This window comes from Eurosta solidaginis, chromosome 1 (assembly GCF_040869045.1).
Source record: "Eurosta solidaginis isolate ZX-2024a chromosome 1, ASM4086904v1, whole genome shotgun sequence".
Taxonomy (NCBI): Eukaryota; Metazoa; Arthropoda; class Insecta; order Diptera; family Tephritidae; genus Eurosta; species Eurosta solidaginis.
In genome coordinates this window covers 24,621,220-24,646,534 of record NC_090319.1, presented here as the reverse complement: position 1 = coordinate 24,646,534, position 25,315 = coordinate 24,621,220, and the positions used below count along the sequence as shown (strand labels likewise).

The window sequence follows — 25,315 nt, the reverse complement described above, 5'->3', positions numbered from 1 at the left end:
TTTGTAAGCCAGGCGAATAAACGGGCAACGCGTAGCACATGAGCGGCCGGTCAATTGCCTTGGCCGTTGTCAGAAACGTTTCTTTATTCTATCCCCAGGTGCTGCCGGCAATCGTCTTGAGGATTTTGTTGCATCTTTGAAATTTAGATACAATTTGGGGGGCATGTCTCTTGAAGGTATGATTGCTGTCGTACGCTACATCTAAGATCTTTGGCTGACTGACGGGCGGTATTTTGGAAACTTATTCGTCCATTTGGAAGCCATGGAAATGATGGCACCTCCTTCTGGTGGGGGAAGTGAGCTTTGATATAAGTCAAATAAAAAGAAGTTGGGATAGTACACCATGCTGCAGCACCGCTATTTAATTCTCCTAGGTTATGAGGTTTCATTCCCAGATTTAATCGACGCTGCCGACTATTAAGATAATTTTACGACCCATCTTTTTATATAAGGGGAAAGAGGTGAAACTTCAGTGTCTTTGAGTAGTGTGCCGTTGTTGTGGCAAAAGCTTTTGACAAGGCAAGTGCCTTAAGCACCTGCCTATGATGGGGTTTGGCTGGCTCAGTCCGTAATGTATATGGAACACTTTAACACAATTGGTTATAAAATTTATATGAAATGTACCATAAATCATTATGTACACTTATTAGTGACCTATAGTTTGCTCTTAAAAGTGAAACCGAAACAACAAAAAACATGCGAGCAGAATTATTATGCACGTCATTAGTTGGAGGCTGATAATCAAAACTTAGATGATCATTAAGAGGCTATTGCACTCTATATTAGGTTGGTATTTGTTTTCTCATATTTGGCTAATTCATTTGGTTATAGTTAGTTAGGTTTTATCAAGTTGATACTCATTCTCGCAGCATTTATTTAGCTTAGCTTCAGCTAATGAGGTGCACTTACTTAGAGGAAGTTGTTGTGTATGTACATACGACTTAGAGATGGGTGAGTAGGGAATAAGACACGAGTTCCGGAAATACCGACCTTGAATGCCGAGATTCCCGACCCATTTTGCCATCCCGAAATCCCGCAATTATATATACGAAAATCCCGGGATTTCGGGATTTTCTTGGGATCTTATATTGCAAATTTAAAACACTTCAACTGCTGTATGGTATCCCTGTTTTTTTTTTGCAAGATCTAATTTAAAATCAAAAGAAATCCAATTTTTCGGGTAAAGTAAAGTCTTCTTTAGACGTTACAAAGCTCAATGAAAATTCAATAAAAACAGTCTCTGGAAAGTCCCGAAAAATCCCGGGACCCTGGACTCGCCATTTTCTTATCCCGAAGTCCTGGGATTGCAAAAGATCTTCGGAATTCAGTGCCTTAGTAGGGAAATATTCAATACTCACGATCTAGCTCTGACATCCCGAATCCTTTCTTTAAGATATGCGTTCTCGTTTTATATAAAGTGGAAGGATTTGCGACTTCTTCTAAAACATTTCGATATTCGTCTATATTAACCTGGATTTCTTTACCATATGCAAACTTCTCCTCAAAGCGCTAAGACGAGTATATTCCCTCCTATTCTGGTAGAGAAATAGTTCAGAGTTCTGCTTGGATAAAATGTAGCTTTAAAGTATGATCTCAAGATAAGAATATTTTAACCTACGTCTTTAACTTCAAAAACATTACCATGACTCTCACTAGGTATACCACAGTTTACTCCCATCTCTAGTATGTACTATTAAATAAACAATGGTATTTTAAAAAGAATGAAGCTAAATGGACCGAACTAGCAATTATTGACGATAACTTTATTTATGTATTTTTGCTGAATTATTATGAGAGATATTACGATGCTCCGATTTTAAATTCTTTAGGAAGGAACATTCGAATGATAAACGTTAGCATTAGTAGAAATCCTTCAGGAGGGTTCGTTTACGTAGCGCTGATCCAAGTGCAATGGCCCTCAACAGAGTATATACCAAATATAAAGAGCTGTGCAGACACCGAATGCTCCAGCGAACCAGCAAGATTAAGAAAATTCCTATCAAGGGGTTAAAACAAAAAAAAAAAAAAACTATGGTATGAAATGTTCTTATCGACGCATATTTTCCATCGAGAGATGATGTGGAGGAGCCAATAGAAAGCACTTTTACTCCAGTAAAAACTTTTTCCGGACTCTTGTCGTCTTCTCACAAAAGACGGGAGAAATAAGCTATTTATATCCTAAAGACCACAGAGCCATTAGCTTATAATGATATTTGCCCAAAATCCTTGAGAGGCTAATAAATGAATAAGATGGGTACGAGAAGGTGGATGAGCTGGCATAAGAGGGCATGGAAAAGCGAGGGGCTGCAAAGGGTCGAAGATCACGTGCTACCTTCCGATATTACACCAACAAAGTTACTCCTATCGTTTAAAAAATGAAAGAACTGTGGACTTATGATTGGCGTGTTTACAAAGCACTACCCTCTGGCATCTCGTGGACGGGGTTATTTTATAATGTAAATCCTGGTTTCAGAAATTTTCAGTTTGGAGTTCGAACAGACGGGAGTTAACTTTACGGATACCTTTAGTTTATGTGAGTTCCTTACGGACAAGCCGGTTCAACCTAACCTAAGGTTCCGTTACTGGAGCAGACAATATGAATAGTGAAAAAACTCCTGGAAAGTGATTTTTACACTCTGGCGCCCCATTAAAATAAACGTCAAACACACCGAACATATTTGTGCTTTGTGAAGTTCCTGAGTAAACATTAATCTAGCCTTCGCTGTCCGGCGTCGTCTTAAAACTGTAGATCTTTCTAATTTGGAGGAGAAAAAATTTGCTAAGAACACGAGAGATTAGAGCAGACGCTTCTTAGAGTAGCCATCTCGAACACAACCATTATTTTCTTTACTCACACCAAATGTAAGTCTCACATTATCGTGCGTTGAGTTCTGGGGCCGTATCGTATCATACGATCCGTGATCGAATGCCATTTTTTTAAATCACAATAGCTCCGAAATAGTAAATCAAATCAATGATATATGTGAACTAGGGACAACTCGTGCTCACTACATCCATAATATGTGACCCGGTCTATGAAAAGGTGGCTTATGACCCAAAAAAAAAAAACAGCTGTCAACAGCTGTTTCTCGCAATTTCTTTTTTGAGTCATAAGCCACCTTTTCATAGACTGGGTCACATATATTATTATTTTATCAAATAGTTTGATGGCCTCATTTTTATCGCTTGAGTGAAAGTAGTTTTCGGTCCGTGATCGTAGGTGCGGATATGGCCTCTGGTTTAAACTCTTACTCCAACAAATTCAAATAAAACACTCCGAATTCGGTTTCGATTTCGCTTTCGGTTAACTTACTTCCGGAATATGCCTAATACATAGTAAGGTAACGAATTTTTTGTCTGTTTACTCTCGGTTGACTGGCCAACCAAACATTGCGTGCGCTGTTGCTGCGCATCATTCATTCTCACAATACCTACATATGGTGGAGTTTTCCAAAAATTCCGAAATTGGGAAGTTCCAGCCATTAATAACAGCATTAAATAAGTACATAGAATATTATTTTGTTTTGCTCTTCTTACCGCATCATACGACCGTAGTTAATGTGATCTTGAACTTGACGTTGGACATCGGCGAACGCATGAAAATGATGTTGTCGTCATCAACTTGTTTAACGAATCTCTAGTTTCACAAGTTAAAAATTAGCAAAACGAAAAATGCCTGCTGACCGACAGCAGAACTACGCATGCGCAGCTGTATTAAATATAGTTTTACGAGTATAAAAACCAATGTAAGCAGTTCAATTGCAAGTTAGTACTCAACTAAGTGAGAAGAGCAACTCATTGCTAGAACTCGTGCAGAAATTGTGAAAAGAAAAGAAAATATCCTTAAAATGGTTGCTTATGTGAGTAATGCAAAGAGATTTCGTAAAAGTATTTATTTAAATTTGATTTTCAAGTACTAAGTGCCTTTTTATTACAGCTCCTGAAACTTGCGCTTCTCTGTAGTTTGACGGTTAGCCTATATGCTGTACCCCTACCGCGTCCTGATCCACGTCCTGTTCCTGCTACAGCACAAGCGCGTACGCTCGGTGGTCTTGGCTTAGGTTTGGGTGCTGGATTGGGCTTCGGCCTCGGTGGTTATGGTGGCTATACCGGATATGGTGGCTATAGCGGTTATAGTGGCTATGGCGCAGGCTATGGCAGTAATACTGCTTACAATGGCTATGCTGGATATCCTAACTACTATGGCAGTTATCCGGCATATTATCCCAGCTACAACACCAGACCCGTTATTGGTGCCAGTTACAGCCCCATCTTCGGTGGTTTGGGTGGTGGATATGGTGGTGCCTTTAGTCAATCGCAAAGTCAGTCACATAGCCAGAGTGGTTCTTTCAATGGCGGTTTCGGCAACGGTTTCTTTGGTTGAGCTATTAATGTGTTCATATATTTAATGTAAGTAGCTCTAAGGAAAGATGTGAATGATGTTTTTTTTATTAAAAATTGTATGTTAGAGTTTGTGTGAAATAGTATACGCTGGCGTTTTTGTATGTTAATACTCAAGACCGCATAGGTGTTGAAAAACTTTGTATTACTCTTAATTTAAATGGGTTATCTTCTTCCTTCCTCGTTTTTCTGCTCTTCATCCTTTGGAATATAAAAATTGTATCAATATTCTATTGATCCGGACTTCTTGTCGTTAGAGAAAGTTTGGCAACAAGCCCATGACACATCAAACGAAGGTAGGTCGCCGTCGCGAGAATGCGGTTAAATGGTATCTTATATAAATGTGACTTTTATATTGATGGTATAGAGAGGAGCAAAGTTGTTCTTTATACAAAATATGGCAAAACAAAGGCCCAGTTGCATCGTCATAAATATAATTGTAAAATTAAATGATTCAACTTGTGAACTAATAAAGGGTAATCGTGTTTAAATGTAAAATAAGTTGTTTAATTTAAATGAACGGCAAACCTATGTAAATACCCAGAAACCTGGGCATCCCAACAGGCATCTGATTGATGAGCCAACACCGCCCAGGGGCTTAAGGAATCATCACCGTAAGCATTATGAGGAAATACGGCACCTGATAACTCAGCCGTATGAAGCCAAAAAACACAAGCAGGTCCTCAGTGAACTCCACAAACAGGCGTCGGACCATTATGCCGGGAATTTCCCGGTGAATCCAGTACTCAAAGAACAGTACCGAAAACTTGCGGAAGAGGAACGCATACTCCCTTGGGAAACGCGAGTCACTCTAGCTCTACTTCGATCTGGGTACTGTAACAGGTTAAACTCTTACCTATCCAGAATTAACCCCGACATACAAAATGTATGCCCCGCTTGCAATGTGTCCCGACATGACACCAGCCATCTCTTTAATTGTAATGTGGAACCAACGCCTCTAACACCCCTCTCATTATGGTCCACCCCTGTTGAAACAGCAAGTTTCCTTGGACTCCCGTTAGAGGATATTGATGACAATTTGTGATCGGTCGCACCTATTGGATGGGAGCAACAACAACAACAAAATCCTGCAGGCCAGACCAGCTTAAATAAAACTTTATTCTCTGCAATGTAGAAAGTCATAACCACGGTATCAAATGAAACACTTGAAAGGAGGTACCTCTACATCCGTGTTAGCACGCCTATGGACAAGCAAAAAAGTCTGCCCAGTGGAGCTTAGTTACTTTCATAGCACGGACTCCGCTTCTAGGGATGCGCGAACGACATTGTTATTATTGCAAAAGGCAAATTTGAGTGCACCCTATGTGATTTATAATATAAAAATAAGTCGGGTTTTCTTTCCTGACGCTATAACTCCAGAACTCCAGAACAACGAACCGATTTCCACGATTTTGCATTCGTTGGAAAGGTATCGGGCTCCGTGAGGTTTATAGCAAAGAAAATTCAGGATCGACGCACAGGGTCTCGAGATATAGGCCAAAACGTGGACCCGGGTACCTCTATAATGTGTTTATAGAATATGGATATCAAATGAAAGTTGTTGATGAGTGCTTTAGTAGAGGGTAATTTTCATACCCTGGGTGACTAGAGTCTCGATATATAGGTCAAAACGTGGACCCGGGTACCCCTGGAATGTGTTTATAGAATATGGATAACAAATGAAAGCTGTTGATGAGTGCTTTAGTAGAAGGTAATTTTGATACCTCTGGGTGACTAGGGTCTCGAGATATAGGCCAAAACATGGCCCAGTGAACGCCTAGATAGTGTTTTTACATTATGGGTATCAAATTGAAGCTGTTGATGAGTGCTTTAGTACAGGGTAGTTTTCATACCTATTGGTGACTATGGTCTCGAGATATAGGCCAAAACGTGGATCAAAGTAACACTAGGATGTGGTTTTACATTATGGATATCAAATTGAAGCTGTTGATGTGTGCTTTAGTACAGAGTAAGTTTTATGCCGCTGGTTGGCAGGGTCTCGAGATATAGGCCAAAACGTGGACCCGGATACACCTAGAATATGTTTTTACATTATGGGTATCAAATTGAAGCTGGTGATGTATGCTTTAGTACAGAGTAAGTTTTACACCGCTGGGTGACTAGGGTCTCGAGATATAGGCCAAAACATGGACCCGGATAACCCTAGAATGTGTGCGTATTATGGATATCAAATGAAAGCTGTTGCTGAGAGCATTAAATTAATTTTCATTGTGATATTCGATTTAGTCGCATCAACCTCGCAAAACTGATAAATATGCATGCGAACCCGAAACAAGGACATGAATTAATAATACCCACATACCTACTTACATACGTCCTATTCGATTTGCCTTAAATTTGGTATATAAATTTGCCTATATTAGTATTTACGATGCTCTTTTCCGTGAAGTAGACCAGAGACGGGCTGGGACTGGGATTAGGATTAGGACTGGGACTGAGACTGAGACTGAGACTGAGACTCGGAGTGGGACTGGGACTGAGAGTCGGAATGGGACTGGAACAAAATACATACCACCTTCTGGGACTGGCAATAAGATATGAAGAAGAATGAGAAAAACTTGAGAGAATAGGAGAGATAGAATGAGACGAAGATGGAGATAAATGAAGCGAAAAATACGGAGGGAGGAGTGAATACAAAGATTAGGAAAAAGTGTAGAGGGGCGAGGGCAGAGTTAGACGGAAAAAGCTTATTAAAATGAATCCGCCTACAACACCGAAAATCCTGTTTTCACGCCCAATGCAAAGCAACATCAAAATTTTAGAAACAAGTTTTTTTTCGAAGAAAATTTTTCTAGGCGGGGTCGCTCCTTGCAGTGTTTGGCAAACACTCCGAGTGTATTTGTGCCATGAAAAGCTCTCAGTGAAAACTCATCTGCCTTGCAGATGCCGTTCGAAGTCGGTAGGTCCCGTCCCGCCAAATTGGAAGAGAAGCTCAGCCTTAAATCTCCTCGGAGGTTGTCGCGCCTTAAATTTTGTTTATGTGGAGAAGCTGGACTAGTGAGCAGTTAATAACAAATATCCGTTTTACCTTGGTTTCTGTGATACAAAGGGGTGGATGGTAACGAACAAATGAACAGTATGGTCGTAAAAGAGATAAAGGCCAGAAACAGCTTGTAGAACCTGTATTATACCCTTTTATGTTGTTGAGGATGAATGTGAATTTAAGCTGAAGTTATCCAATTTACCAATGCCGTGAGTAAGCTCGCCGTAGTCTTAGTCAAAAGAGATCAAACAGTTTGAGTGACTAGGGAGGTTGTTGTTGTTGTTGTAGCCGTGCTTCGCCCTATTCAATAGGCGTGACCGATCACAAACTGTCATCAATATCCTCTAACGGGAGTCCAAGGAAACTTGCAGTTTCAAAAGGTGTGGACCATAGTGAGAGGGGTGTTAGATGCGTTGGTTCCACATTACAATTGAAGAGATGTCTAGTGTCATGTGGGACACATTGCAAGTAGGACATATCTTTTGTATGTCGGGGAGTTCACTGTTTATTTTGGAACATGGATTATCTATGGAGGATTCCGGGTCCCTTATCATACGGGTAATGATATATAAAAATATTAAAATAGAGAGAGAGGGAAAAGCCAAAAACGAAATGGAGTCCCATGCTTAATTCTTCTAGTTAATTTTAGAAGTTTCGTACCGCGAGGTCAAGCGTTACGAACACTGTGGTGCAGGTTTTGATTGGTGGTTTTTGGGGGCAAAGCCCCAAGCCCAGAGCGAAACTCGGCTGCAGTGTCGGTCAATAGTTACACATTTATATAATAAAAGCGTGCTGCTTGACCAAAGTCAGACACCAACTTGAAGCCGTACCTCATGACGAACACACGCTACAAACATCATTGAGGCCTTAAGCCGAGGTGGCCACACATATTGATTGAATATAAACGTGGTTTTCAGCGACACCTATTACTCATCGCTGCGATTTATTGTGGTTTTTGATCTCTATGACTATATCATAGGTACATAAATATCCGCTCTCCCTATACTTAGTTTTCATTCCACGGCGATTTTTTTATATTTCCTTTAATTGGAGCTTTTGGTACGAAAGTTTTTATATCCTCGAGAGGTATCATTAAAAAACCAAATCTTTCTTGACCGGAGTCTTTTAGTACTAGCGTATTCTAGCCTCGGTAGTTTGTCTTATCAAAATCGTTTATTCGAGGAACTTACTTAACTACAATTTGATAATACTATGAGCAGTACTTATCTTGATTATAAAATAAACAATAAACAACAGCAACTTAAAAAACTAATCATTTTCCATAGCTTAAAGATCTGTAGCCGGGATAAACTGGCTGTACGTTTCCGGTCAATTGTTGGATGATACCATTCACAGTAGTCGCTACTCCACCTACTAATTGAGCTGGTGTTACAGGTGCCTAGAAAAAGATAAAAGAATCATAAATTGATAAAGTTTTAAAAACTTTAGAAGCATTTTTAAAGTGTTTTTATTTCGATTCGAACAACTCTTTTAGAAGCTGATGCTAGTAAGTGGTATATATTTTGCAATCGAGACGTTGAGATTGAAATCCAAACGTGGCCCCTAACATGGACGGGTCTCTCAAGCTTTAATTTCTACAATGGGAATACATTCAGCACACTCACCAGTCTATGTCCCCGGAGAAGCATATCTATCTTATAAAACAAGCATTACTGGTTTGGTACAAAAGGATGACCTGCAGTAAGTCTGAATTCAGTTGGTCACCCGGCGAGCCATACAGTAAAAATTCGAAGTTCAATCGTACTTAAATTGTTTTCATGTACAAGAGTTTACCCTCCTTTCCTTTCGGAACGTTTCGAAAGCTCCTGGATCCGGAAACCAAATGCTATTAGTCCAGGCTAAGTAGACTAACTGTTTTAGCCACATAAGAGAAACTGTTCCAAGGGGAATAAGAGCATATTGGTCAATGTCCCAAGCAGTGCAAATTAAATGTGACTGGGCTGCAAAGCATTACCCTACTCGAATAACCTGTCTATATGTAATTGGCAGAGGTAGGCGTCTGAGATCGATCTCATACATCTTTACCTTAACACAAACCACGAAGGCAAGCTGGGCTTCTCATTATGAGTGAGTTATCTGGGAGTACATTCCAGAGTAGGCCTTCTTAACATGGTGATCAGTAAGGCGTTAAGTTGTTATGGAGTGCTTTCGAGGCTCAAGAGAGAACTCAAACCTTAGGTATTACTTACCGCACCAGCCGAATCATAATATACCCGATTAGGTTGTCTCACTGGAGGTGGCGGTCTCGCTGCTACAGGATTGTAATTGGCATCCACATCAGGATTAAAATCATTCGAGACACTTGTACCCGTATCCGCTTGGGGGCGGAATGTTTGTGGTCGAGCAGTCGCCGCTAAAGCATTTTGCAATATACCCGGCGCAAATAGCTGTAGAAAATTATTTAACCTATTAGGTGGAGCGTAAGCCTCCTCTATGGGATCAGAAAACAGACCGCCGCCACCAAGACCACCAATACCGCCAATCCCGCCACCAAATCCACTACAACCACTAACGCCATATATGGGTGGTGTCGAATAAATATTATAGACATTCAAATCCCAAAGTATGCGTCCTTGTTCCTCTGGGGGTGGCGTTACTTCATTACCTTGAGCGTCGCGCCCAAATGCCAAACAACGACGTCGTTTCTTATGCTTTAAAAATCTCAATGTTTTTGGTGTATCCTCTTCATTAGCTTCCTGATTTCTTATGCCAGCAAATTTAGCATTTTGTTCATCAGCTTTGCTAGTTCGCGGTCTCTGCGTGGTAGTGGCCGTAGCATCCTTTCGTCTGTTCGTTGATGTGCTGGCTGCGTTTTCATCCCTTAGTCTATTCCTATTAGACGCGTATACGTCATATCTATTGTAGTTATTGTAATTTTGGTTTTCGTTGCTGGTCGTAAAAATCTGGTTGCTGTTGGAGGCGCTGTTATCATCCTTGCTGCCAACTTTGAGTGAAGTTGAAACAGCTGGAAAACGTGAGGAGGAATCGTAACTCTGTGTTTTGATATTTTCGTTGTTGTTGCTACTGCTACTGACACGATTATAGATATCGCGATAGCTGTCAGCAAGTGCGCGCATGCGTCGCTGTTTTAACGCATCATAATATTCGCGACTATAGTCGCGGTAGGGAGAGAAGTCGGCTCGACGGTAGGGATTCGTACGACTCGCAGACGTTCGGTCCGATAAATAAGGCGACGATGAGGAAGCGTAGTAATTTTGGGGCGCACAAGAGCACTGCTCAAGTATTGAGAGCACTGCCAATGAGGAGAGTGCAACGAGCTTATTGAAATTCGAAGACATTTTTGATTTTTTCAAATTCAAGCCATTCGACACCTTGTACAGTTATTTTATTTCAGTGTGTTCTTTTTTCTTAATTCTGATTGTCCTCCCTGCAAACAATTTTTTCGTGTTCTATATTTTGTATTCTTCTTGTAAAAATCCTTTTTATTTTTAACCTCTTCGTTCGCTCTTTTCTCTCTAACACCAACTGTTCGTTTCACGCTTTCAAATTGCACTAAGCGGGTGGGCGCCACAGCGCTCTAACTTATCTAAATATTTTTTGCAAAAACGCACAGGGTTTTTTCTAACCAAGACATCCCACATATTCAACTAATTTTATTTCATTTTTTTTTTCTCTGTTTGTGAATAAACTTACAAACCACAAAGCTAGTCATCTTCTTGTTCTTGCCATAGTTGGTAGTGTGGAAATTACAAAATACGAGGCTCACTTTAAGCGTTTTTCGACTGGATAAACTACTGAGTAAAAAAAATGCTTGATGGAATTTACTGTCGTGCTTCTCTTCCAATTTGCGTCGTGCTCCTTTTTAACTCCGACAGAGCGGCAGCTGGTAGGTAGATAGGTTTTCACTGAAACCACTGCCAAGGGTCTACCTCGCTTCGGTATGGTAGACGGAGCATGCTACCACCACACCAAGGCGGTCTTCTAGCCTCACCAACAATAGCAACTACGGTAAGCAGCAATAATATTTCGGAAAACTTTTCTTTCGAATACTCAAAGGAACATTTTTTTTCGACCCAGGGCAAAATTCCGAGCTTAGCATCAATGGAGATATGACTTAGAGAGCACGTGTCTTTTCTGAAGCCTAACTTGACTTCGAATGGTTCGGTTCAGAGAGGCGGTTCCAGATGCTAAATGGGCTTATAATGTTGCTCAATGTAAAATCGATATTTTGAGCCAGTTCGTCAACGGTGGGCTTCAGTTCTTCGTAGAGTATGTCCTTCCCACTTCGTCATAGTGAAGCGGCGTCATCATCCATTAGGATATCCGGTTTGCCTTCTCTCTCTCTCTTTCCAGCAAACAACTTACATACGTGAACTCTGTACATAAGTTATAAGTAAACTGCCGCGGTCTTGAAAGCTTCCGTCATGAGCCGGATTTTTTGTTAAAATTGTTGGTCATCATATATTGGCCAGTATATTTGAAGCTCCTACCACTCACTTCGCTCTGTCTTAATCTTGTTTCTTCTAAGTACACGTCTTTGTTTACGCTTCGCGTCACGTTAAAACTCACATGTACCGCGCGTCGCGGTATCCATACGCAGTTTGGTCTTCTAAGCAACTTCCTTCTTTCTCGTTTCAGCGTGGCATATCTCGTATTTCTCGCTGTTATTCCGGGCTCGCCGGAAACCTGTTGTGTTGCAGCGGCAATATGTAGAAATGTGCTTCCCTTGCCCGGTTACAAAGTCAGATCACAGATTGCTGTCAGTGAATGAACGGATGTGAGAGTCAAGTGAAGTTAACACAAATTTTCGTTTCGTTAGCACCTTCTCGACAGCAAACTTGCCTTGATACTTGAAATACTTTCACTTTCTCTGCTGCATAGAAGCGAGTGCGTATGTTGGCTGCCACAAGATATTGGTTCGAATCGATATTTGAGCCTTTTAGCGTGCACACTCTATGATACCTGACGCCAATCACGACATGGTCGATTGGGCTTAGTGTCAGGAATGGTGCTGCAGATTACCTGCTTTAGGGCCGCGTTGAAGTCAATTAGGCTCAACCCGTCGAGAGATAACATCTCCCTATCACGCGGGTTTAGTTTTCCGAGAAACCCTTCCTTGCACATATTGGTGTTCAAGTCGCAAAACATGATTTTGATATCATATCATCTTATTCATGTCACCGGATCATCTAATACATAGGAGCAAAAATGTTTTATTGAAAAACTTCGACTTAACGGTAACAGCAGCGAGACGCCCTTTCTGAATTCGGCAACAATTCCTAACTGGTTTGCATAGTTTCAGTTACCAAGGTTAAGTTGAACTGGCCGGTCAATAAAGACCTCACTGACTGACCAGTTATCAAATTCGTGGAAGTTTTTTCTTAACGTAAATTGACAAAAACCTGTCACAGATATTTTTTGTACGCAGTTGTACATCCAAAGTTTTCAAAGAAATGGGAAAGCAGGGAATACCGCAATTTAGCCATGAATAATCCACTTGGTCCAGAGTCCACATCGGGATTATGCTTTTTCATGAAACAGTCTAACCACCTAAACGCATGTTCTACTGACCAGGCGATAAAATTATTTAAGCAGCCTTAGTAACATTTTCTGCAGCTACAATTCAGACTGTTAGATAACAGCTAAAAAAAAACAAATAATCAGCTGGAATTTGCAAATTTAATTTTTGGTGCTGTTTCTCTTTTTCTTGTATGCAAATTTCAGCCTAATATTTGGATACCTAAAATAAATAAATGTAAGGCGCGATAACCTCCGAAAAGATTTTAGGCCGAGCTTCTCTTCCAATTTGCGTCGTGCTCCTTTTTAATTTTTCCGACTCCGAACGGCATCTGCGAGGCAGATGAGTTTTCACTGAGAACTTTTCATGGCAGAAATACACTCGGAGTGCTTGCCAAACACTGCCGAGGGGCGACCCCGCTTAGAAAAATTTTCTTCTAATTGAAAAACCTTATTTCTAAAATTTTGATGTTGCTTTGCCCGGGGTGTGAACCCAGGGCATTCGGTGTGGTAGGCGGAGCACGCTACCATCACACCACGGCGGCCGCCCATTTGGATACCTACTGGTACTAAAATAAGATGTGGGCACCTACGCATTGTATGCCACAATGAATTGCGTATCCGCGCATGCGTGACAGTCGTAACCTGCCTCACTATATGTCGGTATATGTTGGATAGATATTAAATATCGTATCGCTTGTGGAAGTTACTAGTATTTTTTTGCACTTTCTGGCATGTAAAATGTTGGCAAAAAACATACATACAAATACGTATAAATATTAACGTGGGTCGATTTTATGGACGAAAGTTAACCGATATCGCGCCATCGATTTTTCGATATGATTTGGGCTCAGGAAAAAAAATATCCACTACGCATACCCAAAAAAAAGTTTTCGAGCCTGCGAAATTTCATTTTTTCGACTTTGTCTTTTAAGGTTTTTTTCATGACCTACTAAAAAAAATTTTCATATGTATACCCTGTCCGACCCAAAAAAAATATTTTTTTTAAAAAACTGTTATCGCCAACGTTTTTAGCGGACATTTTTGGGTCGGAGAGGGTATACATAAAAATTTTACAATAAAATTAAAATTTTTTTAGTAGGTCATGAAAAAAACCTTAAAAGACAAAGTCGAAAAAAAGTCAAAAAAATTAAATTTCGCAGACTCCAAAACTTTTTTTTGGGTATGCGTAGTGGAACTTTTTTTTTCTGAGCCCAAATCCTATCGAAAAATCGATGGCGCGATATCGGTTAATAAATCTACCCAGTCTAATACGTATACTTATTTTTTTCGCTATTTCCCGCCTGTGAATTGACCTGAAACATAATTTTGTTTTTTTAGCTATTTTTTATTTCTTATATTTTTGGGCATTTATTCATATGTACAAACAATATACTAACCAAAACGAATTAAGCATTTTTTATGTTATTTTTTTGCATTAAATTTAGGTCAAGATCATTCATAAAAATTGTAATATAAATTTAATTATAAAAGTCTTAAGTTTTCTCTCACAAAAACTCTTGTAGACCTAATAATGGTGTGATCTTTGCGTAGCAATTCGTTACTTGAAGATGCTACAGAATTGAATTAGTCCATCAGCTCGTCTTCATTGTCATTTAATTTTCCATTCAGTTTTGGGAAAATATCACAGTCACATTAAGCAGAGCCCTTTAAATTTAGCGGTTCCCCCGTGGCAATTGGTGAAAAAAATTAAAAGTTTAAATTGTATTACAATTTGTTTCTTATACTCAGTTGAGCAGAGCTCACAGAGTATATTAACTTTGATTGAGTAACGGTTGGTTGTACATATATAAAGGAATCGAGATAGATATATACTTCCATATATCAAAATCATCAGTATCGAAAAAAAATTTGATTCGAGCCATGTCCGTCCGTCTGTCCGTTAACCCGATAACTTGAGTAAATTTTGAGGTATCTTGATGAAATTTGGTATGTAGGTTCCTGGGCACTCATCTCAGATCGCTATTTAAAATGAACGATATCGGACTATAACCACGCCCACTTTTTCGATATCGAAAATTTCGAAAAACTGAAAAAGTGCGATAATTCATTACCAAAGACGGATAAAGCGGTGAAACTGGGTAGGTGAGTTGAACTTATGGCGCAGAATAGAAAATTAGTAAAATTATGGACAATGGGCGTGGCACCGCCCACTTTTAAAAGAAGGTAATTTAAAAATTTTGCAAACTATAATTTGGCAGTCATTGAAGATATCATGATTAAATTTGGCAAGAACGTTACTCCTATTATTATATGTATGCTTAATAAAAATTAGCAAAATCGGAGAACGACCACGTCCACTTTTACAAACAAACATTTTTTAAGTCAAATTTTAACAAAATATTTTATATCTTTACAGTATATAAGTAAACTAGCCTTTACCCGCGGCCCCGTCCGCAAGGAGAAATTAAAATATATGGGTTATTCGCGTTAGCCTGCTTATCAAGTTATCTGTTTAAAATTTTGTTTTCTGTCTAATGCATTTTATTTTTGTAATTGCGTAAAAAAAAAGAACTAAATGAGCTGATAACCTGATAGGATCCCAAATGATCCCGAAATAATCCAGAAAAAGTTGCGAAATGACCCCAACGCTATCGCGGACGGATCCCGAAAACCATCCAGAAATGCCGCGAAAGGGTCTCCAAAAGTTCCCGGAATAGTCCCAAAAAAAACCCGAAATGACAACGACACGATTCTAGACGTATCCAGAGAACCACACAGAAATGATCCCTGAAGGTGTTCCAAAATGATCCCGAAAAGGTTCCGAAATGACCCTGACGGGCTCCCGGGCGGATCTCAAAAACCATCCAGAAAATATCCAGGAAGGGTCCCTAAATTATCCCCACATACTCCAGAAAAAGTTCCGAAATGGCTCCGAGGGGATCCACGACGCATCGCAAAAACCATACAGAAATTATTCCGGAAGGATTCCAAAATGATCCCGAAATAGTCCGCAAATGACCCAGATGGGATCCCGCACAGATCCAGAAATGATCCCGGAAGGGTCCAAAAACTATCCCGGAAAAGTAACAAAAAATCCCGAAATGGCTCCTACGGCATCCCGGACGGATGAAGAAATGATCTCGACAGGTTCCCCAAATGATCCCAAAATGGTCCCGAAATGACCCTGATGGATCCGGCAAACCATCAAGAAATTATGCCGGAAGGGTCCCCAAATGATCCCGAAATAATACAGAAAAAGTCACGAAACGACCCCTAGAGGATCACCAAATGATCCCGAAATAACCCCGACGGGATCCCGGACAAATCCCGAAAACCATCCAGAAATGATGCCGGAAGGGATCCCAAATGATTCCGAAAAAGTCCCGCATTGATTCCGACGGGATCCCGAACGGATACCGAAAATCATCCAGAAATGATGCCGGTAGGTACCCCAAATGATCCCGAAATAGTCCCCAAATGACCCCGACGAGATCCCGGACGGATACCGAAAACCATCCAGAAATGATGCCGGAAGGGATCCCAAATGATTCCGAAAAAGTCCCGCAATTATTCGACGGAATCCCGAACGGATACCGAAAATCATTCAGAAGTGATGCCTGAAAGGTCCTCAAATGATCACCTAATAATCACAAAATGACCCTTAAGGGATCCTGGACGGATCCCGTAAACCATCCAGAAAAGATCCCGATATAGTCCCGAAGAAGTCACGAAATGACCCTGACGGGATCTCGAACGCATCCCTAAATGACCCTGACGGGATCCCGGATAGATCCCGAAATCCATCCAGAAATGATCTTGGGAGGGACCCCAATTGATCCCGAAAAAGTCCCGCAATGATTCCGACGGGATCCTGAACGGAAACCGAAAAACATCCAGAAGTGATGCCGGAAAGGTCCTCAAATGATCACCTAATAGTCCCAAAATTACCCTGACGGCATCCCTGACTGATCCCGAAATCCATCCAGAAATGATCTTGGGAAGGTCCCAAAATGATCCCGAAATAGTCTCGGAAAAGTCCAGAAATTACCCGACGGGTTACCGGACGAATCCTGAAAGCCATCCTTAAATGATCCGGAAAAAGTCCCGAAATGACCCTGACGGGATCCCGAACGGATCCCGACAACTATGTAGAAATGATGCCGAAAGGGCCCGCAAATGATCCCGTATTAGTCGAGAAAAAGTCCCAAAATGACCCCGACGGTATGCCGGACGAATCCCAAAAACCATCCAGAAATGATGCCGGAAGGGACCCCAAATGATCCCGAAAAAGTCCCGACGGGATCCTGAACGGATACCGAAAACCATGCAGAAGTGATGCCGGAAAGGTCCTCAAATGATCATCTAATAGTCCCAAAATGACCCTGACGGCATCCCTGGCTGATCCCGAAGTCCATCCAGAAATGATCTTGGGAAGGTCCCAAAATGATTCTGAAATAGTCTCGGAAAAGTCCAGAAATTACCCTGACGGGTTCCCGGACGAATCCTGAAAGCCATCCTTAAATGATCCCGAAATGACCCTCACGGTATCCCGAAAGGATTCCGAAAACTATCCAGAAATGATGCCGGAAAGGTCCTCAAATGATCCCCTAATAGTCCCGAAATGACCGTGACGGGATCCCGACGACTATCCAGAAATGATGCCGAAAGGGTCCGCAAATGATCCCGTATTAGTCGAGAAAAAGTCCCGAAATGACCCTGACGGGATCCCGGACGAATCCCAAAAACCATCCAGAAATGATGCCGGTAGGTATCCCAAATAATCCCGAAATAGTCCCGAAATGACCTCGTCGGCATCCCGGACGGATTCTGAATATTATCCAGAAATGATGCCGGAAAGGTCCCCAAATGATCCCCTAATAGTCCCGAAATTACCCTGATGGGATCCCGGACGGATCCCGAAAACCATCCAGAGATGATGCCGAAATGATTCCCAACCGACGGGATCCCGGACGGATCCCGAAAACCATCCAGTAATGATGCCGGAAGAGCCCCCAAATGATCCCGAAAAAGTCCCCAAATTACCCCGACGAGATCCCGGACGGATCACGAAAACCATCCAGAAATTATGCCGAAAGGGTCCCCAAATGATCCCGCATTAGTCGCGCAAAAGTCCCGAAATGACCCCGACGGGATGCCGGACGAATCCCGAAGACCATCCAGAAATGTTGCCTAAAGGGTCCCAAAATAACCCCGAAAAAGTCCCGTAATGATCCCGGAAATCATCAAGAATTTATCTCTCGAAGGTACGCAAATGATCCCGAAAGTACCCCGACGGGATCCCGGACGGATCCCGAAAATCATCCAGAAATGATGCCGGAAGGGTCCCCAAATGATCGCGAAATAGTCCCGAAATGATTCCGGAATAGTCCCGAAAATGTCCCAAAATAACCCCGACGGGATCTCCGTCGGATCACGAAAACTATATAGAAATGATCCCGGAAGGATCCCAAAATGATCCCGAAATAGTCCCGAAATTACCCCGGTGGGATCCCGAACCGATCCCGAAAACCATCCAGAAATGATCCCGGAAGGGTCTCGATATGACCCTTACGGGATTACAAATAAGGTGAAGCTAATTATAAACTGTATGTGCCAGATACCAAAAACTATTGGTTTAGGAGAAAATTTATAATGAGTTATAACAATTTATAGATTTTGCACCAGAGCGGGTAGATAAAGGGGGGCCGGAGGGTGTCACTGCTTACTTTGTAAGCCCTCGACTTATTTGACCCCTTGAGTCTGTGATATTGGTGAAGGACAGTATACGTAAAGTTATAATGTGTAAAAATTATTAAAAAGTAATTGCTCGAGGGGTCGTTGGACCCCCACCCCTCTTTCCATGTTCGAAAAAAATTTCGCTAGTAGACTACTGTCTGTGTCCCAAATTTCATCAAAATCCGTGTAGCCGTTCTGGCGTCATTCAGTCACAAAGACTAAAAATTATAATAATTAAATTATAACTGTTCGTGGGGGGCAGGGACCTCCCCCCTTTTGAAAAATATATAGCTAGTAGATCCTTCTGGACTATTGGCTATAAAATAATGGCTATATGTGTGCCAAATTTCATCCAAATCCGTCCAGCCGTTCTTGCGTGATTGAGTCACAAAGACAAACGTCTGGACAAACATCCAAACATCCAAACATCTTCACATCCAAACTTTGCCATTTATAATATAATATATTAGATTAGATATTAGATTATGTCAAAATTCAACTCCAATAATGATATGGCGCAACAAAATACAAAAATAAAAGAATATTTCAAAATGTGCGTGGCTCCGCCCTTTTTCATTTAATTTGTCTAGGATACTTTTAATGCCATAAGTCGAACAAAAAATTACCAATCCTTGTGAAATTTGGTAGGCGTTTAGATTCTAGGACGATAACTGTTTTCTAGGAAAAAGGGCGAAATCGCTTGAAGCCATGCCCAGTTTTTATACACAGTCGACCGTCTGTCCTTCCGCTCGGCCGTTAACACGATAACTTGACCAAAAATCGATATATCTTTACTAAACTCAGTTCACGTACTTATCTAAACTCACTTTGTATTGGTATAAAAAATGGTCGAAATCCGACTATGACCACGCCAAGTTTTTCGATATCGAAAATTACGAAAAATGAAAAAAATGCCATAATTCTATACCAAATACGAAAAAAGGGATGAAACATGGTAATTGGATTGGGTTATTGACGCACAATTTAACTTTAGAAAAAAACTTTGTAAAATGGATGTAACACCTACTATATTAAGTAGAAGAAAATGAAAAAGAGCTGCAGGCCGAAATCAAAAGCCCTTGGAATCTTGGGAGTAATACTGTTCGTGGTATTACATATACAAATAAATTAGCGGTATCCGACAGATGATGTTCTGTGTCACCCTGGTCCACATTTTGGTCGATATCTCGAAAACGCCTTCACATATACAACTACATAACAACCACTCCCTTTGAAAATCCTCATTAATACCTTTAATTTGATACCCATATCGTACAATCACATTCTAGAGTAACCCCTGGTCCACCTTTATGGCGATTTCTCGAAACGGCGTCCACCTATAGAACTGAGGCCCACGCCCTTTTAAAATACCCATTAACACCTTTCATTTGATACCCATATCGTACAAACACATTCTAGAATAACCTCTGGTCCACCTTTATGGCGATATCTCGATAAGGCGTCCACCTATAGAACTATGGCCCACTCCTTTTAAAATACTCTTTAATACCTTCCATTTGAAACCCATGTCATACAAACACATTCCAGGGTTACCGTAGGTTCATTTTGCTAAATGGTGATTTTCCCTTATTTTGTCTCCATAGCTCTCACCTGAGTATGTAATGTTCGGTTACACCCGAACTTAGCCTTCCTTACTTGTTATTTTTCGGAAATGGTAAAGGATATTTAGAAATACATACTTTTTTCCACATAATTTGGAAGGTACTTACTGTATCTCGGCCTACGTAGGAAGGTCAGTTCTACATCTTCCAAATAAACAAGCAGGCGGAGGATATATTGTACACGCAGCTTGGAAAAATGCCCTTTGGTACAGGCAAAATGTTTATGCGACTCAAGAAAAGAAGTCCCGAGGATAAAAATCCTAACACGCAAATGTTTATGCGACTCAAGAAAAGAAGTCCCGAGGATAAAAATCCTAACACGCTAGAAGTGGGCGAAGTCGAAAAGGGCCTCAAAAGCCTAAGGGAAAAAAGACAGGTGGAGGTAGCCTATGTCACCACGAAGGTGTTAGAAGAGGACGAACAGCCAAATGGTGCTGCGAGTCTGACAGAAGTACACCCGGGACAACAGTTACGAGAGGCTGAAGGGTGCCTCGAATACTCTAAACCAAAAGGCCAAGGAGAGTACGACGACGTCACGACGAAGGTGCTGGAGGGGACAAACAGCCCAATGGTGCTACGAGTCCTTCAGATAAACCTCCAACACAGTAAAGCGGCGTCGAGCGAACTCCTCCTAACTCTTGAGGAGGGTTCGTTTGACGTGGCGCTTATCTAGGAACCGTGGCTCTCATCGAGAGGAAAAGTTTCTGGACTTAGCGCGCGCGGATTTGACGCTTACTACGCGCAAACGGAAGGACGGGTGCGAGCTGTAGTAATGGTATGGAAACAGCTGCATTCATATATGCTGCCTAATTACACTACTGAGGGCCTCGTAGTGGTGGCCGTTGAGCAAAGGAATAAGCAGGCTTTTATCCTGGCATCCTGCTACATGGCCGATGCTGCGGAGGTTCCACCGATGGAGTGCAAGAGGCTAGTACAGGACGAAGGGCGCAAAGGGCTCGGATGCAAATGCGCACCACAATGCGTGGGGAGGAGCAGATACGAACGAGAGAGGCGAGTCTCTATTTTGTTACATCCTGCAAACCAATTTGCAGATAGCCAACAGGGGAAATGTCCCTACATACATTGGTCCAACATCCAGCAATGTTTTGGATATTACACTGAGCTCCGAACGTGATATATCAAGGTATGATTGGATGGTTCTTGATAGACCATCCTTCGCCGACCATGCGTATATCAGCTTCAGCATCCCCCTAAAGAGGGTAGAGAAGGGGGGAACCTTTAGAAACCCTAGGTCAACGAACTGGAGTAAATTCCAGAAACATGTAGAAACAAAACTGGGACAACCCAAAGGGGTTGCCAATGTGGAGGAACTGGACGAGTCTAATGAATTCCTAACAAGACGCTTATGACTACGTATAACAAAGCTTGCCCTCTAAGAAGATTCAGAGGAAAAGCAAAGCCGCCATGTCGGAGCAATGAGCTGATTCTTCTAAGAAGACAGGTAAAAGAAATGTTTAAGTTAGTAAAGTCCGCGGAAAGCGATGCGTGTCGGGATGGGTACAGGGATCTACTGAGGATCTACAAGCGTGAAATTTCCAGGGAGAAGAAAAACTCATGGAAAAGTTTCTGTACGGACATAGAGTGCTCCAGCGAAACAGCACGGTTGAGGAATCCCTTGAGGTGCTTCTCGATACACATTTTCCATCGGGAAATGGTTCAGAAGAGCCAGCAGACAGTACTCACAATTCGATCACTGAGCGCATAGTGCCGGGCTTGGTGACCGATACCAAGATCGAATGGGCAGTGAAGACGTTTTCTAAGTTTAAATCGCCGGGCCCAGATGGCACATTCCCGGCCATGCTACAAGTTTCAAGTAGAGCGGTCGTGGAATGGCTTAAAATAATATTCGATGGGTGCATAAGACTGAATCATGTACCGTACTCTTGGAGAACTGCTCGTGTAGCTTTCCACAGGCGGGGAAGGTCGGTCAGGTGTATCTCAAAGACTGTAGACCGATTAGTTTCACATCATTTCTGCTCAAAACCTTTGAGAGGCTGATAGATGTGTACATAAAGTCCAACGTAGATGAAAAGCCGCTCTCCACAACACAGCATGCGTACAACAAAGGCAAGTCGGTAGACACAGCATAGCATAGGATGGTAATAAGCATAGACAAAGCCCTGGAATATAAGGAATATGCTCTAGGAGTCTTCTTAGACATTGCCGGGGTTTTCAATAATGTTTCTAAATAGGCGATTATGCATGATCTTAATTACATTAAAGTACATCCCGCTGGCGGCCACCGTGGCGTGCTCCACCTACCACACTGTATGCCCTGCGTTCACACCCCGGGCAAAGCAACATCAAAATTTTAGAAATAAGGTTTTTCAATTAGAAGAAAATTTTTCTAAGCGGGGTCGCCCCTCGGCAGTGTTTGGCAAGCGCTCCGGGTGTATTTCTGCCATGAAAAGCTCTCAGTGAAGACTCATCTGCCTTGCAGATGCTGTTCGGAGTCGGCATAAAACATGTAGGTCCCTTCCGGCCAATTTTTAGGGAAAATCAAGAGAAGCACTATGCAAATTGGAAGAGAAGCTCGGCCTTAGATCTCTTCGGAAGGTATTGCGCCATACATTTATTTACATCCCGCTTTAATCAGATAGACAAGTAACTTAATGTCAACCCTTTCCCGGTAATTATGCCTTTCGGAACTGCACATGCCGTGGTAATTGAACACCTCCTGTAAAAATATGTGTTTGTTGGTTGCATGAAAATTATTTTAGGGCTCTCCATTACAGTAATATATTACTTAGACTAATGATGTCTAAAAGACGCTGTCTACAGGGCTACTTTAAAAGCGAGCGCAACAAGAATAGTGTGTGACCGCTACCGCGAATTGAAAAAAAAAGATAGACGCCTTTACAGAAAGAAAAAAACAGAGGTAGAAAGGCGTGAGTGCGAGGAGGCTGAGCTGCTAGCCACAGGAATAACGTACGCAAGTTTTGCCAAAAAATTCTGCGACAGAAGGACATTTTTAAGTCCGGAGAAAACTCTTGCAAGAACGGAAACGGCGACCTTGTATTCGATGTCCAGAGAGTATTTAGATAATGGAGAGAACACTTCACTGCTCCTAAGTGGGGACAGCGATGTACCGCACAGGGATGATGAATCTGACCCCACCCCCTCGTATATGAGGAAGTCAGTATATCACTAACCAAATTAAAAAACAATTAGGCCGCAGGTGCTGATGGATTGCCTGCGGAGCTATTCAAATACAGCGGCGTAGAGTTAGTAAGGACCCCGGCGGGTTAGGGGGTCAGAATATACCTGCGGTAGGTATGCCTGTCATAAGAGGCGACTAAAATACCAGATTCAAGGGGCTGTGTAGCGCAACCCTTCAGGTTTCCAGCGCAATAGATAGCTTCTTCAAACCCAATTGGCAACCTCACCTATCCGCAGCGAATCCTGTTTCACTAACAGACAAGGCTCTGGCGACCCTATGCTCATCATGGAACTTGAGGGTGTGGAGGGAGGGATGGCCTGAAGGTTTAATGTGGCCATATAAATGGTTCCCGAGATGGTCGGGCTAGCACCTTAATGGTGCTGTGTTACCGGAGCGTACCGGATCTGTACCCGGCAGAGGACCATCACATCGATAACACTCCCCAAAGCCTTCGGGGAGTAACCTTATCGCTACAACAACAACAACAACAACAACAACAAGGCGCAACCATTAGCATTTTTGCAAAATATGGTCGGGCGAGTGTATGCTCGATGATGGGAATCTAAAAGTGTTCTTTGTCCAGTCCACAATAAAGGGGATCCTGCATACTACCCCAACTATCGTGGGCTTATTCCTTATTAATGTCGCATATAAGGTCCTGTCAAGCATATTATGCGAAAGATTGAAGCAAACTGTGAACAGTGCGGCTTCAGACCTAGTAAATCTACAATCGAGCAAATTTTCGCAATGCGCCGAATTTTGGAAAAAACACGCGTAAAACGAATTGACACACATCACACACACGACCGTTTTAAAGCCGTCTTCGACAGCACGAAAACGAGCTGCCGTTATGTCTGAATTTGGTTTCCCCGAAAATCTAATACGGCTGTGCAAAATGACGTTGAGCAACACTGTCATCTCGGTAAGAATTGAGAAGTACCTCTCCGAGCCGTTCGAAACTAAACGAAGTTTCAGACAGGGTGACCCCCTGACGTGCGATTGCTTTGATTTGATGCTGCAGAAAATTATTCTTACTGCGGAACTTAACCGCTCTGAAACAATATTTTATAAGAGCGTATGATCAGCCTAAACACCCGTGCCGTAAGTTCTGCTTACTCCATACTGGAGGTACTGGAAAAGAAGCGAAAAGATGGGTTTGATGGTGAATGGGGACAAACCGAAGGAGAGGCTCTGTTTCTATGTTTCTCATGCAACTAGGGGGTGGGCGGACGAGATGGCCTAGATGGTTTCTGAGATGGGCAGGCTTGTACCTTTATGGTGCTTGTTACCGGATCTTTATCCCGCAAAGGATTATCAACATCTATATCACTCCTGGCTCCCTGTGATTGGGCGTTTTTGTAGGTTAAGACCTAACCAGGACTCGCTAGGGTAGTTCTGATAACGGATTTTTACTTAAGTATTTGATCATATACAATTGGATTGAAGAGAGCTTCTCGTAGTCCGAAACTCGTCGGCACCAGGATATGTGTAGCAGTTATTTAATTGAACAATTTTTAATTATTTTAAAAAAATTTAAAAAAGAGGGTACCACGAACTAGCATAAGCGTCTCAAAGCAATGTTTGGATCGAAATGAAAACGATTTCAAAGCGATCAAAAATCTATTCGTTCTAATCGAATTTGTGAACACCACCAGAAAATCGACTCGAAATCAGAGTGTTTTTACTTTTCAAACAGAGCTTGAATTCAGACCGAGGCAATTGCTTAAATAACTAACTTATCTTCGCTGATAAACCTTAGTATAGTTATTTATCAAATAGGCATATTTTTAAATAAATTTTGTCGTGGTCTATTTAGTTGTGCTCATATGAAATTTTGCAAAATGTTCCGTTTTTTTATACCTTTATATTAAGTCGCTTTCATGTTTTCCCCTCATTTCCATACGAATT

The 25,315-nt window shown here is 41.7% G+C and overlaps 2 protein-coding genes across 2 annotated transcripts; one reads left to right on the top strand and one right to left on the bottom strand.

The window, feature by feature from the left end:
- Positions 1 to 3,426: 3,426 nt before the first annotated feature.
- On the top strand, positions 3,427 to 4,902 carry Edg91 (Ecdysone-dependent gene 91). Its single transcript, XM_067763943.1, has 2 exons — positions 3,427 to 3,860; positions 3,938 to 4,902. Exons 1-2 carry the CDS (start codon positions 3,849 to 3,851, stop codon positions 4,382 to 4,384), a joined length of 459 nt encoding a protein of 152 aa, XP_067620044.1. The 5' UTR covers positions 3,427 to 3,848; the 3' UTR covers positions 4,385 to 4,902.
- A 3,633-nt stretch (positions 4,903 to 8,535) lies between these two features.
- On the bottom strand, positions 8,536 to 10,838 carry LOC137250413 (uncharacterized). The gene is made up of 2 exons (XM_067783167.1): positions 9,616 to 10,838; positions 8,536 to 8,804 (listed from the first exon to the last, which is right to left on the bottom strand). The coding sequence occupies exons 1-2, from the start codon at positions 10,723 to 10,725 to the stop codon at positions 8,679 to 8,681; spliced, it is 1,236 nt and encodes a 411-aa protein (XP_067639268.1). The 5' UTR covers positions 10,726 to 10,838; the 3' UTR covers positions 8,536 to 8,678.
- Positions 10,839 to 25,315: the final 14,477 nt, after the last annotated feature.

Excerpts from the sequence above, each read along its gene's own strand:
- LOC137250413 (XM_067783167.1), bottom strand. The coding sequence starts at position 10,725 with ATGTCTTCGAATTTCAATAAGCTCGTTGCACTCTCCTCATTGGCAGTG. Across the intron at positions 8,805-9,615 it reads ATTATGATTCGGCTGGTGCG|GCACCTGTAACACCAGCTCA; the intron begins GTAAGTAATACC and ends ATCTTTTTCTAG.